General features: G+C 57.9%; 1 protein-coding gene across 1 annotated transcript in view; it reads right to left on the bottom strand.

Moving 5' to 3' along the window:
* Nucleotides 1–16,296, bottom strand: part of GRAMD4 (GRAM domain containing 4) — a 103,299-nt gene extending 87,003 nt beyond the window's left edge. The window contains exon 1 of the mRNA XM_025400375.1: nucleotides 16,170–16,296. Coding sequence (XP_025256160.1) covers nucleotides 16,170–16,198 — 29 coding nt within the window. The 5' untranslated portion in view covers nucleotides 16,199–16,296. The remainder of the gene's footprint in view (nucleotides 1–16,169) is intronic.
* Between the last annotated feature and the right edge of the window lie 95 nt (nucleotides 16,297–16,391).

Consider the following 16,391-nt stretch of genomic DNA (forward strand, 5'->3'; position numbering starts at 1 on the left):
CCCAGGCTGGAGTGCAGTGGCCGGATCTCAGCTCACTGCAAGCTCCGCCTCCCGGGTTCACGCCATTCTCCTGCCTCAGCCTCCCGAGTAGCTGGGACTACAGGCGCCCGCCACCTCGCCCGGCTAGTTTTTTGTATTTTTTAGTAGAGATGGGGTTTCACGGTGTTCGCCAGGATGGTCTCGATCTCCTGACCTCGACCTCGTGATCCGCCCATCTCGGCCTCCCAAAGTGCTGGGATTACAGGCTTGAGCCACCGCGCCCGGCCGAACTTACGACTTTTTAAACGTTTCAGTACGACTTACCTTTCTGCTACTGGTAAAGGGGAAAGGTCTGCAAATCAAATAACGGTAAACAAGGATTCGATGTTACTTAAGCAAACACGTTATTCTCAAGTATTTGAGAACGGTGTGGATAAAACCAATTCCTTTTATGTTTTTGTTCAAATGCTTTCTTTTTTGAAAGCCCGCATGGAGAGTTCTAATTTAGGTTATGTTGGTGAACAAAAATAATCACAATGTGGGGTTTGTATCTTCTAATTATACAGAATTTAGGACAAAATATTCATGTAAGTGATTCTGGAATACTTTATAAATAGGTCATATAGGCTCTTTTTATTGCCAAAATTCTTGAAACTCAGTGCAGCAGAGTCATTGTCTCCATGTGGAACTGAAAGCAAGGCAGGCAGCCAGCATCCCCTCCACGATGCCGGCCACAAATCAGCCGACGCCGGGGTTTTTAAAGCCCCTCGCGGAGTTGATCACCATACAGGTGGGCCACAGAATTCGAGACTCTCGGGAGAGAAATCCTGCTTCTGCAGGCACAGAGGATGTGGTTCCTCCCTGATGCAGTCGGAACAGTGAAAACATTCAGGAGAGAAACGGAATCAAGCCCCTCCCAGCTGTGAATGACTGAGTTCACCACACAGCCACAGTGGGGCTTCCTCACCTTCCTCACCATGACTCAGTCACTTCATTCTCTTTTTTTTTTTTTTTTTGAAACAGGGTCTCCTCCCTCTGTTTTCCCAGGCTGGCTCCAAACGCCTGGGCTCCATGGATCCTTCCTCCTTAGCCTCGCAAAGAGGTGGGACCACAGGCACGCGCCACTGCACCCAGCTCCGCTGTTTTTAATCATACAATTAAGCAGTCAATTATTTAAAAATACACACTTGCGCAACTTAAAAGAACCACACTTATTTGTCAATTAAGTCAGCTGGGCTGGTGGCAGTGGCAGTGGGCCTCATTCCCTGGGGCACTCTGGGGGTGTAACCCTATGGGGACTGTGCCCCATCTGTGGCACCACCTAACTCGAGCCCCGGTGGCCCTGCTGAGCTGGGCCTCAGGATGGGGTCTCGACTCCAGTGACATCAATCAACTCTTCTGGAACGTGCCGTGATGCCCTTGACAGGTGTGGGGACCTGGGGGTGAGAGGGAGGGCCTTGCTGCGTGCAGCTTGCAGGCACAGGAGGGGACACACCAGTCCTGGGCTAGGCCCCAATGTCCCATTGATGCCATGGACGCTTTCTGACTGTCCCTGGGCACGGCTAACTGAGGGGTGCGGGGGGTGACCTTTCTGGGGTTTTTTTTTTTGAGACAGAGTCTTGCTCTATCACCCAGGCTGGAGTGCAGTGGCTTAATCTCAGCTCACTGCAACCTCCACCCCCCGAGTTCAAGCGATTCTCATGCCTCAACCTCCGGAGTAGCTGGGATTACAGGCGCCCGCCACCACGCCTGGCTAATTTTTATTTTCAGTAGAGATGGGGTTTTGCCATGTTGGCCAGGCTGGTCTCCAACTCCTAACCTCAGGTGATCCACCTGCCTCGGCCTCCCAAAGTGCTGGGATTCCAGGCGTGAGCCACTGCACCTGGCCCGGGGGTGGCCTTTCTGAGGGGTGCAACCTAGGACTTCAGCAATGTCCGCTGGCCTCTGCCTCATGGAGCTTCAGTAAATTCATCCAAATGAATTCGGTAAATCTGTCCAAACCAACAAACCCCAATTTTCTGATGCAGCCATAATATAACTTTTTTGAGACAAGGTCTTACTCTGTCGCCCAGGCTAGAGTGCAGGGGTGATCACAGCTCACTGTAGCCTCAATCCCCCAGGCTCAAGCGATCCTCCCACCTCAGCCTCCTAAGGAGCTGGGACTATGACATGCACCACCACACCCAGCTAATGTTTTTTATTTTTAGTAGAGATGGAGTCTCACTATGTTGCCCAGGCTGTTCTCAAACTCCTGAGCTCACGCAGTCCTCCCCAACTCAGCCTCCCAAAGTGCTGGGATTACAGGCATGACACCCAGCCCTGTTAATTTCTGTTTAAGTCCCTGATGAGAGAATTTAAGATAAAGAGAGATTTCACTATCACACACTGGACCTCGTGGCTGAGAGGGGAGCAGTTTCCCACTTTAGGCCATTCCAGGGCTCTTGCCTTCTCTGGCTGTTTTTTGGGGTGTGTTTTTTTTTTCTTTCTTTTTTTTCTTTTGAGAAAGAGTCTCGCTCTATCACCCAGGCTGGAGTTGGGTGGCGCCATCTTGGCTTACTGCAATCTCCACCTCCCAGGTTCGTTCGATTCTCGACCCACAGCCTCCTGAGTAGCTGGGATGACAGCTGCCACCACCATGCTGGCTAATTTTTGTATTTTTAGTAGAAACAGGGTCTCACCATGTTGGCCAGGCTGCTCTCGAACTCCTGACCGCAGACAATCCACCTGCCTCGGCCTCCCAAAGTGTTGGGATTACAGGTGTGAGCCAGCACGCCCGGCCTCTGGCTGTTTTTAAAAACTAGTAATGTCCATCATCCTTAGCTGTCCTCAGACTACACTGTGGACTCTCCCCCAGTCTCTCTGAGCTCCTCCTCCTCTCACCCATCACGCCCTGGTGGGACCTCTGTTGCTCTCTCCCTCCCCTGTTGACACTCACCTGGGCCCAGCCCGGGTTTCTCCCCTCCCATTCCCCTCCACCAGGCCACCAAACCAGGCCAGTCACGAGCAACCGGCAGACACTAGCTGACAGAGCGTCCACAGCAGCAGCGCAGGCCTGGTCACACACACAGCGCCCCAGGTCACCTCCTCCCTGGGACAGAGCTCCTGGCCAACCCCAGCCCTCGGGGTTAGTGGAATGCTCACCCATCCCCGGCACCTTCTCAGCTCTCTACCAAGGATCGGCTGGAGGAAGGGCAGCGGGAGAGGTACCCAGCACTCCTGAACCCCACCCACCAGCCATCTTCCCCCAGCTTCCCAATCAAAGCCTCCCACCAAGAGGAGTCAGGCCAAGGGCCATCCATGTGGCCCCAGAGCTGTCACGGCCAGGCTCCCAGCTCAGCCCCTCTGGATGCAGGAGGCATGCGGCGCACAGGGCTGTCCAGGCAGCCCAGCAGCTGGTGTAGATGTGGGGGCAGGGGTCTGGCCCCCCCAGGCCAAGGCTCTCCTGACTGTCAGGGCTCTGCCCACCCGGGCCAACAGTGGCCATGAATCATCCAGACTCATGGCTCCCAACCAGGCCAGGACCCATCCTGTAAGGCTGTCGTACGAGTTACAGGAGACGACAGGGCCTCCCCACCAATACACGCCACAGAAACTAGGCAGCAAGGAGGGCCAGGCGGGGAGCTGGCTGAAGGGGTAGGGAGAAAGCTGCAGAAAGGGTGTTGACAGGAGGCCTCTCTGAGGGGCTGAGGGAGGGGAGGCAGGCAGGCTGCTGTGGAGCAGGGTGGGGGCCGGGGCCCGAGGTCCAGGCAGCACAGCAGGCCTAACCGTGCACACAAAGCAGGTGGGTCACTTAGAAACCTCAGGAGTGGGCTGGGCCGGAAGAGTTAAGGATCCACCCCATGAGGCAGATGAGTGATCTTCTAAAATACTCAAATGAAGCAAACAGAGCGAGACTGGGGGGTAGCCACAGAGCATGGGCCCTGCAGGCAGAACTGGGAACTCGCAGACACCCGCTTACTCATTTGCAGAGCAGGGGCAGCATCGGCCCTTCCAGGGTCATTGCAGGGGTGGCAGCCACCCCCCACATCCCCTGGCCCCAGCAGGTCTTCAGATAATAGGGTCACCCACTCACCTTCTCCCTGGGCAGCCCTCCCCATCCCCACAGACAGCCTGGCCCCACACTGGGCCATCTGCCCTCAGGCCACGTGAGGCACAGCCCTCATACCCAGGACTCCCCCATATCAGAGCTGCCCTCACACCCAGGGCCCCCCTACATATCAGAGCTGCCCCCACACCCAGGACTCCCCCCAAGATCCAGAGCTGCCCTCTTTAACAAGGCTCCAGGGCTTTTGGGAAGGCAGCAGCAACTGGAGGGACAAGGACACTGGGCCAGGGTCTCCCAACTCTGAAAAGGTCCTCCCTGGAGCACCAGCAGGCCGGGGAGTGTCGCCCATCCAGGTCCCCCTGCCGCCCCTGCTTCTCCCATCGGTACTGATGGAGAACCTGCTGCGTACCCAGCCCTCTGCCCAGCGCCACAGTGACGAGCTGTGGTTGCACTGCCAGGGGCCAGCACTTTACACTGGACATCTCAAATGTTTACAAGAACTTTGCTGTCACCAACCTTACCGTGGGAGGGGGTGGGGGGACGCCGGCAGAGGCCGGGTCACCAGCCCCAGGCCCCATAGCTATGACAGGACCTGGGAAGAAAGGCTTCGGCTCCAGCCCAGCCTGGGCCACATCCAGGCTCTGCCCAGCCCGGACTGATGCCAGTGTCACATGCCCTCCCGAGACCTGTGTCAGGAGAGCCTGAGGACCCCGGGGATGGAGAGGCGAGGCTGGGGCTCCTGGATCAGGCCAGGGAAGGAGGACGGAGGAAAGGGTGGGCACCCCTCAGCGCCAGGAACACTGGTCACCCCTGCCCCCCAACCAGGAACATCTTCAGATTGCTCATTCTCCAAAGGCAGCTGATGGCTAAGACTGTGAGGGACTGGGGTGGGGCCTTTTAAAAGCTTAGAAGGTGGCTGGCCAGAGGCCACAGCTCCCCTTTTGCCTTCTAGAGTGGTTTGACCCACTTCACAGATCCCAATATGAATGGCACTCACCCGGGGCGGGTGCTACAACAAGCCAGCCGGGTCTGCCCCGTATCCGCAGAGCTCAGCAGGCCTGCCACCTCCCTGCCCTTGCGTGGTGCTGCCTGGAGGGACGTAAGACAGACAGGCAGACAGGCACGGAGTTGTGCTGACCTCAGCTCTGCCCCTGCTGCCCCACCGGCTCCTCACCCATCGGGCTGTGGGGGACACTGGGCAGTCACCGGGGTTACTTGGCTTCTCCCATGCTCCTAGGGTCTGACAGCAGACGGGGTGGCTGGGGGTGAGCCCCCAGGGCCCTCCCACCCTGAGTCACAGCTCTAGATGTCAGGTTTAGAGAGAGACTCTGGGACAGAGCCCCTGAAGGCAGCTCCATAGGGCTCCATCAGGGCTGGGGCTGTCCCAGAGTCTCTCTCTAATCCTGACATCTAGAGCCAAGTAGACACCACCCACTCTAGACATCTAGAGCCAAGTAGATACCACCCACTCCCGCCCCGCCTGTGCCCCTCCTGACCAGGCCCTGGCCCCCTGAACCCTCAGGCCATTTGCCATCCTGTGATGTGAGTGCATCTGCCCAGACAGGGAGAATCAGGAGCCCTGTACCATCTTCCCGCGGCCCTGACCCGACGCCCAGGCTTCTGGCGCACACACCTGTTTCACTTCCTCTCCACTAAACATCTGCCACCTCCACTGCTGGGCAGGTCAGGCTCCAGGAGCCAGCAACGACCACCAGTCAATTCCACCTGTTTCAACCCTACCTCAGACCCGTGCCTCTGGGTCCCTCCCTCCTGAGCTGGGGTTGGCTGAGTGTGCCTGCCTAGGCTCCTCCCACAGGACAGGACAGGACAGGACAGGACGGAGCCTCGCCCACTGACCCCATCCAGCCCACTGGCCCTCTGCCCCGGCCTGGGCCGCCTGCCAGGCACGCTGCTGGGAGAGGCCCTCCCCCTCAAGCCTTTATCAGACCCTGACTATCCCCCTAGTTGGAAGAGAAGGGCTACAGAAGCAGTGGACACGAACCTGGGCACTGAAGCCGGAATGGGACCCCAAAGGGCCTCCACCTCCCAGAGCTGATGGCCCGGTGTCCGCCTCCCAGAGCTGATGGCCCCGTGTCACTCCGGACGGCTGGGCTTTTGGAACAGTCTTCCCCTTCCCATCCCCACACACTTAAACCTGACAGTTTCACTTCTTGGGTGGAGAACTTGTGAAATGACTCACATACCTTGCTGCGGTCCAGCAGTGGTTGGGGACACAACGTCACCTTCTACTCTGGGGCCCCAGATCACTGGCTCATCACAGCCTAGTGGGCACACATGCTCCACAGACCACAGGGGCCTCCACTCTTGCGGGGTCCACTCCTGCTGTCAGTTGAGCGTTCTCTCAGGGCAGGGCATAATCCACTTCGTCAGGGTTCCGTGGCAAACAAGAGCCACTAGGCACAGAGTGGGCTGAGAAAGCACGCGAAGAAGTACGCGATCATCAGCACGGGCTTTGTCCAGCACCAGGGGCTAGTTACGGTCCCGTTCTTCCTGGGTGAAAGGCTGGGTTCTGGGACACTGACACGGTGTGGGTGTTGCTTCAGACTTCTAAACGCCAAACTCCCCACCCAGGGGCCAAGGTCTACACACACCTTCCTACCTCTGCCCATCCAGGTCCAAGTGCCCCCGGAGCTGCAGGGCCTCAGCTCCCTCTTCATCAGCTGCAGGGCAGGAAGACAGAGGACCCTGTAGGCCGTCACTGCTCAGGCCAGGCTCACCCCAGGGCCGCTTTCCCCAGCAGACAGGTAGGAGTTCCCCCCAGCTCATGTCCCAGCAGGGGCAGCAGCCAGTTGCCCTGGGCAGCTGAGACCCCACCAGCAATTCAGCCACGCCAGAGCTCTGGGTGCAGTGGGATACCTGGCTCCTCTGACCCCTGAAGGCCCTCGTCTCTGTGCTATAGGGCTAGGCCTGCCCGTGACCCCCACGTTTCCCCAACCCTATGGAATGTGTCTAAGGAAGCAGGTGGAATTGGCCTGGCTCCCTCAGTCTGGGGCCTAGAGCAGAGCCTGGGGAACCAGGGCTGCCCTGGGCTGGGGAGGGGAGGGGAAACAGAGGAGGGGACAGAGATCCACCGGGCCAGCGTCACCCAGCAAATGCCTCTGACCATTGCACCAGACTGAGCCAGCCCACAAATCTCAACCTGGAAAGCAGGGAAGAACCAATGGGGCCCAGCGAGTACAGGGGTGGGGCATGCAGGGCGGTGGGGAGGAGCCAGGGCGAGCAGGGAGACAAGGTCAGCCGGAAGGCAGGAGGCTGGCCCCAGGTAGGGCCATAGGCAGGCGAGGGGACCACACCCTAAGCTGCATTCCCAGGAATGCCAGCATCCCCCGCCCAGAGCAGCCCTGGCTCCTCGGGCTCTGCTCTAGGCCCCAGACTCGGGGAGCCAGGCCAATTCCACCTGCTTCCTTAGACACACTCCATGGGGTTGGGGAAATGTGGGGGTCATGGGAGGGCCTAGCCCCATAGCACAGAGATGAGGGTCTTCAGGGCGCGGACAGAGGAGCCAGGTATCCCACTGCACCCAACACGTGGCTGGAACCCCAGTCCTGGCCCCAAAGGAGCTGCAGGGACACGCTGGTTGGGTCTCCGGGAGCCCTGCACAGAGGCTGGCCTTTAACAAGCTGACCTGAGAGGCCGGTCCCAAGCCGTCCCCACTCCTACGTCCTCAAACTCCTGTGCCCCTCCCTCACGGCTCCAGGGAGCTCTCCTTGTCGCTCCCTCCCCGGCACAGGCTCTCTTTACCTTTCCACCTAGCAGAAGCTCCCTCCCACCATGTGTGCCCTGAAGGTGGAAGCATCACTCAGCTGCCCAGGACAGGTGATAAGAAGCCAGAACTCCTCGTGGGACCACGAACACAAGGGTAAAAGTCTTGTATTCCAGGCAAGGGCCTTGGGGTGCTGTGACTGGAGGCTTCCTGGATCTAGGGCCGCAGTTAACCCAACATCAAGAAAACAAGACAGGCAGCTGGGCACAGTGGCTCATGCCTGTAATCCCAGCACTTTGGGAGGCCGAGGCAGGTGGATCACCTGAGGTCGGGAGTTTGAGACCAGCCTGACCAACATGGAGAAACCCCATCTCTACTAAAAATACAAAATTACCTGGGCATTGTGGTGCGTGCCTATAATCCCAGCTACTTGGGAGGCTGAGGCAGGAGAATCACTTGAACCTGGCAGGTGGAGGTTGCAATAAGCCACGATCGCACCATTGCACTCCAGCCTGGGCAACAAGAGCAAAACTCCATCCCCCCCCCAAAAAAAAAAAAAATTGCTCCACTCAGATTCCAAAAATGCTGCCTGGAAAACACCACCGACAAACCAGCAGACGGGGAGTGACTGCCTGATTCTCTGTCTTCCCAAAACTTCTGCAAGGGACTGACGCAGTCCTGCATGAAAGACGCTTAACAGAAAGGCCAGCAGATGCGGCTCTGTAGATCTTTTCAAAGGCCGTCCCCTGCCAGGGTGGCAAGTTCAGGGGCGGAGAGGGGACAGACCTGGCCAGGATGGAGTCGGAGATTTGTCTGAGCTCTAAAGCGTCCCGCCGGCAGCCTTTCTCCTCCTTGCCTGAGGAGGCCAGACTCCGGGATGCATTCTAAATCAGTCCCACTTTCACGTCTCAAAGCAATGCCAAGCCAGTGCCTGTCCCTGCGGGGCCAGGCTGACTAAGCACAGCAGGGAAGTCCCTGGTTCTTCTGCAGCCTCCCTCCCCTCTTCCCTCTAAGTCATGGAACCACGCTGGGGAGGCGGCGGCCCCTCCCCAGCCCCAGCCAGCCAGCCATGCTGCGACAGCCAAGGGATCGGGAACTGTTTCCCAAGGGGTCCCACTAACGACTCCAGTCCCACTATGCAGACACACCGGGATAAAGTAGATGGGTGGCAAGCGGTGGGAGTCTGGCTTCCTGCTGCTTGAATAGACACGAATTGATCAGCAAGAAAGAAGACGAGAAAGATCCACGTAGGAATCGGATCAGAGTTCATCAGCAGCACAAACTCACGCTTCACTCGATACAGGTACAGGAGGCTACACGCGGACACAGGCAGAGACATGTACATACCCGTGCGTCAGCTCACGCGTGCTTTTCCTTGCTGTCAGCTGAGAGGGCCTAGAAGCAATGACACCCCAGTACCGACAAGCGCACCTGCTACCTGGATCTTGGTTTCCGATTCCACCCTCCAACAAAAGGAACCCGGGCTCCCTGGAGACGGGGCTGACTCTAAGCCTGGGCAGGGAATGCACAAGCTGAGCCTGGAGCATCTCGTAGGGCCAGAAAGTGAGGAAGGACTCACACCACCCACCGTGAAGGGGTACGTCCAGGGAACCCGACAGCCAGCACTGGAACAAGTGAGCAAACAAAATAACGGCATTCCGCAGAGACCCAGCGGGTTAAATGAGTATCCACGAACCCACACGGATAAGTAAACAGCTGCATAAACTGATAAATGAGGAGAAGAGACAGAGCCCCCTGCAGAAGACGGCCACATCAGTGACGCAGTCACTCCTCCCTCAAGGAGGCGGGTGTGACTCCTCAGCCCTTAAGTGTGGCTGGCTGTAGTGACCTCCTCCCAAAGGCAGCAGTACTGGAGGAAGGAAACCCAAGAACTGCTATGAAGATGCCTGAGAAACACACCTCAGCCGGTGGCCAAGCCAGCACCAGCAGCCGCGGGCCACATCAACGGTGTGCGCCTGGAGTGATTCAGTAAGAGGGTACCGCGCCTCTGCGGTCTCCCTCCCGCTAAGCCGGCGCCCCGGTCTCACCACGAGAAACGCATCCAAATTCCAACAGGGGAATTCCAATTGTCCAAACAGACAAATTCCAATGGATGGAGATCCCACAACATACCTACTATTTCTTAAGACTGTCAGAGTTATCAAAACTAAGGAAACTCTGAGAAGCCGTCACGGCAAAGAGGAGCTTACAGAGACACGACAGCTAGATGTCATCTGGGACCGGAGATGCAGTCTTGGAACAGAAAAAGGACATTAGGTAAAAGCTAATGAATCTGAACAAACTATGTACTTTGGCTAATGATAATGTATCAATATCAGTCCCCGGATTGTTACAAACCTATCACACTAATGTGAGATGCTAATCACCCAACTAACTGCAATGGTTGATAGGGATAATTTGGAAATTCTGGATTATCTCTACAATTTTTCTACAAATCTAAAACAGTTTTTAAAAAATAGAGTTGGCTGGGTGCACGGTGACTCACACCTATAATCCCAGCACTTTGGGAGGCCGAGGCGGGTGGATCACCTGAGATCGTGAATTCGAGACCAGCCTGACCAACATGGTGAAACCCCGTCTCTACTAAAAATACAAAATTAGCCAGGCATGGTGGTGCACGCCTGTAATCCCAGCTACTCAGGAGGCTGAGGCAGGAGAATCACTTGAACCTGGGAGGCAGAGGTTGCAGTGCTGAGATCGTGCCATTGCACACCAGCCTGGGCAACAACAGCGAAACTCCATCTCAAAAAAAAAACAGGAGAGAGAGAGAGAGAGAGAGAAAGGTGGTGGCCAGGGGCAGGGAGGAAGGGTCCAGGGAGTACCTAAAGTATCTAGAAGGCCCAGGTTCCTGTTTGGGTTTCAACTGTGGTGATGGTTGCACAACTTGGTGAATGTACTAAAAGTCCATGAACTGTGCACTTTAAATGAGTGTGTTGTATGGTGTGTGAATTACACTTCAATAAAGATGCTGACAAACACACCTCAGCCAGGTGGCCAAGGTCAACACCAAGAGTGGGGAACAAACAACTTCACTCCCAGCCTGGCCCCTGGCCCTACCTCACTCCACAGCCCAGCTCAGCCCCAAGCCAGGGTCCCAGGATATCAGGCACCATGAAGCGCCACTCCAGGTCGCTGGACATGAGCAGAGACCCCTAACTTCAGGAGCCCACCTTCTAGAAGGGAAGCATGGTAAACAGTAGACAAACCAGAACCTCCAGAAGAGGAGAGCGGTGACAGCAGAGGCATGGCTGGGGCATTCACAGGAGGCCTCCCTGGCGAGGGGACGTGGAGCAGAGAGGTCCCAGGAATGGCCCACAGGGGAACCGACCGAGAGAGGCTGAGTCATTTCCTGGACCCTCCTAACTGCTCGCTGCCCAGCATTCAGCTTCTCCCACTACAGCTTCTCGGGAGTTTGGTAGCACGGGCTCCCGAGCAGTCTCTTGTCCCTCCTGTTCCCCAGGGACAAGTAACAATTCACCCAGCACAGAGCTTCACAGTTTCCCAGCACCCCCACGCTCTGCCTCCTCGGACCTCACTTCACAGAGGGCACTGACTCGGCCACTGCCAAGTGCATCCCAGAAGCCCTCGCTGCTCGACCACCCATGGCCTCCCCACTCAGCCCCACCCAGCCCCAGCCAAGCCCCCAGCCTGCTCCTCAGCAGACCTGCTTCCTCTAGGGAAGTGGCAGCCAGGTCTCTCCACCCACCTGGGCCTCCCTGTGGGAGGTGGTGCAGACACAGCCACCTCAGGCCAGAGCCAGCTCTCAAGCTCTGGCTTCTATACCCTAGGCCAAGGCCCTCATTTACAAGTGACCAAACTGAGGCCCAGAGAGGTTAGGTGTCTTGCCCAAGAACACACAGCAACAAGATCAAGCATGCTCTCCACCCAATCCCTCCACATATGGGGCTTGGGTTAAAAGCACGCCCATCAGTCCAAACCCACCTCCACCACACAGCAACCTGTGGCCCTGGGCAAGCTGCTGAACGGCTCTGTGCCAGGGCTTCCTCCTGTGTGAAATGCAGCTAACAAGAGCACCTACTGCCAGCTGTTACGAAAATAAATCGTGTATCACGCTTAGAGGGCTGTCTGGCCCCGAGCAGGACATGCTATCCACATGTTGCTATTTACTGCATGGTTGACAGCAAAGAGAAAAGTCTCATCACGACTTTAAGTTTATTGCTGATACTTCTCTTACAAAATCCCTCTTAGAAGAGGATTATTCGGAAGGCAGAAAGGCTGCAATGTTTATGAGCATAGCCTTCAGAGCAAATCCCAGCTCTGCTCGGGAACAAACTGGGGACTCAGGCAAGCTGCACTGCCTCCCTGTGCCTCAGTTTCCTCATCTGTAAAATGGGGTGAAGTTGTATGCTCCGAGGGCTTTGTTGAGACGATTCACGTAAAACACTCAGCGCAGGCCTGCTGTGCAGAATGAGTGATTTCTATTACTATTACGAATGTTTTTGATAGACCGGTACTTCCTGCCTTTCCTGTGTAACCACAGGGGACTTGAATCACAGGGTTTAAACATAATCACAACCCTAGGTTATAACTCAAACGCCAAACAATCGGAACAGTAGCCCTGCAGACGGGACTGTCATTAGCGGCGAATTACCAGCCCAAACTGTCCGCCCAGGCCTCTGCCACATGCCGAGACACCAAACGCAAAACAACAGGGTTTTCTCCAATTAGGGAAACACGCGTTTTCTTTTCTCTTTTTCTCTTTTTCTTTTTCTTTTTTTTTTTTTTTGAGACGTAGTTTCGCTCTTGTTGCCCAGGCTGGACTGCAATGGAGAGATCTCGGCTCACCACAACCTCCGCCTCCCAGGTTCAAGCAATCTCCTGCCTCAGCCTCCAGAGTAGCTGGGATGACAGACATGGCTAATTTTTTGTATTTTTAGTAAATGCAGGAGCTTCTCCATGTTGGTCAGGCTGGTCTCGAATTCCCAACCTCAGGTGATCCGCCCGCCTCAGCCTCCCAAAGTGCTGGGATTACAGGTGGGAGCCACTGCGCCCGGCAAAACCCATATTCTCTTGCGCCATCTCCGTCTCTAAGATAGTCTGAGTGACCTGCCTTTAAGTTCTCAAGTTAAACTATTACATTTCCCCAGCAGCCAAGGGCTCCAAGCAGGTGACAGGTTGGCCTGGGCCCCACCCGCTGGGCTGGGTTAGGCCTGTGACACTGTTCACATAACTGTCCCCTTGGGAGATCCAGGCCTCCTCCTAGACCCCCCAGCCACACCTGACGGTGGAGGACTTGAACTTTTACTTCTTTACAAGCAGTATTTTCAGACCATTGCTGTGCCACCAAAAACCAAAGAAAAGGCTTCTAAACCCACCATGGTGCCAAAGAGACCCCAAGCCAGCCTGCGGGATGCCCAAACCAGAGGCCTTCGAAAGCACTGTGAGTGGTCCACTTGGCCTCGGAGGCGACCAGCAGACGACCATCTCCAAGCCAGGCAAGAGACGCTGCTTCCCAGCGAGCACCTCTGCCTTCTGCCTGTTACTCACTAAGCCCGGCCACAGCTTCTCTCCCTCAATTCACTGCCAATTTCTGTCAGAGCAGGGATGCTCTGCCACACACCCCAGCACTGTCCCTGCTGCCCCGGGCTTTCTGCAGAGATGGTCTCCTTTCCCCTAAAGAGGCCAGGCAGCAGCCTCTTGGGCCGCCTTGCAGGGAAGGAGGCCGGAACTCAGGCAGGGGGTGACCAGGCCACCCAGCCAGCCCCTGGCGTCTTCCCTCCCAGCCAGCACACGCCCACACCAACAGGAGTTCTGTAAATACCCCCACTGTGGCCACTAGGCAGGAGCCCCCAAACCTGACACACAGAGGCCCACATACGGGGAAGCCTCCCCAGCTCCCCGAGAAGGGGCAGCCTCCTAAAATGAGCCCCTGACCGGAGCCCCACTATGATAGGACTGGAACCCCACTGTCAAACAAAGCCCAGTAGATTTGGCTACCGGAGAGAAATATCCAAACAGAGAAACATGGCGAGCTGGAAGCAGGCTCCATGTGGCCCCCAGGGAGGGGAGGGGGTACACGGATGGCACAATCACTAACACGGATCACACCATGGGACCATCGGGGCCCCAGGTTCTCCAATAAAAAGGTTGTCACCAGGACCCATCAGGTGGGGTGCTGCTGTTTCTGTAACATCTATAACATTACTCTGACACTCTTTCCAAAGAGAAAACAGGCTTCAGGCTGGCAGCCCTCCCTGACAGCAAAGGCTCACTAGACTCCAAAACCACTTGGTTTTCATTGAGCCTGAACCACTGTTCTATTCTACAGCAGAAACGGTGATTCAGGAAAACCGGCTCTGATTCTCCTCCCTCGTTTTCTAGTTAGTGAAGGTGAAGCCCCAGAGAGCAGAGAGCAAAGGTTACCTGATGCCAGCGCAGGGCTCCACAGATAAGAGGAGGGTACCAAGGGGAGGGCCTGGAAGGCCAGTGGCTTGGAGAGAGACCACCTGGTTCTTTCCCGGTGAAGGGTCCTCCACCTCCCTCAGCAGGAGACCCAGAATAAACAGCCTCCCAGGGCCATATGGAAGCACACCACAGCTCTGAGCCTTTCCCGTGCAGTTTCCAGGAAATGGCTCTCCAGAGTGCAAGACAGATCACAGGACAGGCCCAACCTGCCCCCAGGCTGCACGGCTGGGACAGCCGCACTCCACACATCAGCCACAGGGGCAGCTGAGAGGAAAGAGCAACAGAGCAGAGAGCTGGTGGCCCACTGAGACCCCAGGTGCCTAACTTCCCAGGCTCCAGGACCAAGCTGCATCTCCCTGTGAGCCCAACTATGGGGCTTGGAGGTCCCTGCCCTGGGACCACAAAGTGCTGCAGACGGATCCACACCGCCACCAAGGCAGGAGGAAGGCGAGACAGGCAGGGCGCCTCTCCTGGGCCAGGCAGGGGTCTTCGGAGGGGTCTGCAGCAGGAAGGAGGGTCAGGGTTACTGAGGTAACTCATCTGGGGAGTCCCAGCTAACAAGAGGGGAACGTGGTTTCACCCCAGCACGGGGCAGGGGCAGCCACTGAACCCGCTCCCTGGCCAGACTGTGTATCCCCAAATGGGCCGACACAAAAGTCAGGCAGACAGACTTCAGACTTCAGGCTCAGCCACAGGGCCCAGGACAGAGCCCATGACTGACCTCCTAAACCCATTCTGAACCCCGACCCAAGGCAAGCCCAGCCTGAGGGAGGCCCACATCACCTCACTCGATCCTCTTACCTGCCCCTGCCCACTTGCTAGTGAGGAAACTGAGGTCCAGGAGGCTCACTACCTTGCCCAAGGTCACAGAGCAGGAGGGTGAGGGAGGCAAGTCCCGAACTCCTCTCAGGAGCGCTGCCCTGGACTTTTGAGGCAACAGAACCCTGACCCTGACCTCCCTCCCAGGCCCAGCCCCAAAGCCAGCCCCAGGGCAGGGCTGCACTGGGCTGGGACTCAGGCACCTCCTTTTTGGCGTGTAGGAGAGACACCTCTGAATTTTCTCCCTAACCCACACAAGGCAGGCAAGAAAGGAACCCCCATATTGCAAAAAGGTCTCCCCCAAACCGAACCTTTCCTACCTCAGGAGATGCAGGGTTGGCAACAGTCGAAAAAGTGGACTTGGCTCTGGGGGGTCACACTCAGGTCCCCGGCCCCGGGGCACTGCTGCACCTTCTGCCACAGAGCCAACAGGGCAGGGGCACCAGCCCACCCGGCTGGGGACAAACTGGCTCTCCTCCCTCCCTTGTCCAGGGCCTGGCAGGGGTGCACGCCCTGCTCTGGACATGTGGGGCCTCAGGCCGGGGTTGCCACACTGCATCCCACGTTCTAGTAGGCGCACGGGCCTGGGCTCCAGCCAAGGTGCCAGCCCGCCCCAGCAGAGCCCCATGAGCTCAACATCCCGAACAAAGAGAGAGGAGACAGAGCAGAAAGTGGGGTGCACGGAGGGGGCAAGCGCCTACAACTTTTTGGCGAGGTCGTCTGTAGGAAAGCAGGGGCTGGGGCGCCCTCCTCCTCTCCCGTCCCACCCGGGAGTGGGTCGGCAGGACGACATTGGCGGGCCCGGGCCGATCCCGTCCCCCTCCAGTGGCCCAGCGTCAGTGACACCGGTCCGGCGACCCCCACCCCAGTCCGGGCCCCGCAACCCCGGGATGCCCTCGTCTCCCCCGGCCGACGGGCAGAACCCGGACCTGCCGCCGCCGGTGCCCGCGGGGGGCGGCCGTGACGCGCGGGACCCGGGGGCGTGTGCGGGGCGCGCCCGCGCAGGGCCCTGCTCGGAGGGTCTCAGGCTCGGGCCCCGGCGGCTGCAGGGAGAGCACGGCCGAGCGCGCCGGGTCGCGGGCCGCCCGCCCAGAAGGGAGCGTGGCCGCGGGGCAACCAGGTCGGGATGGGTGGGTGTCCGCGGGCGCCGCTTACCCTGAGCGGAGATCGGGGCCAACTCTCATCCACCCGCCGCGGCGCCCCCCTCGCCGGCCGCCCGGCCGCGCTACACCTACCGCCCGCCCGGGAGCCCAGCGGCGCCGGGGAGCCGGGAGGAGGCGGCCCCGCGGGTCCCGGCCACGAGCGCGGAGGCGGCGGCGGCGCCAGGTCGCGCGCTCGCGTCCCGCTGCGCGGAGCCTGCGCGCCCCCGGCCCCGTT

This window comes from Theropithecus gelada, chromosome 10 (genome assembly GCF_003255815.1).
Source record: "Theropithecus gelada isolate Dixy chromosome 10, Tgel_1.0, whole genome shotgun sequence".
In the NCBI taxonomy this organism is placed as follows: Eukaryota; Metazoa; Chordata; class Mammalia; order Primates; family Cercopithecidae; genus Theropithecus; species Theropithecus gelada.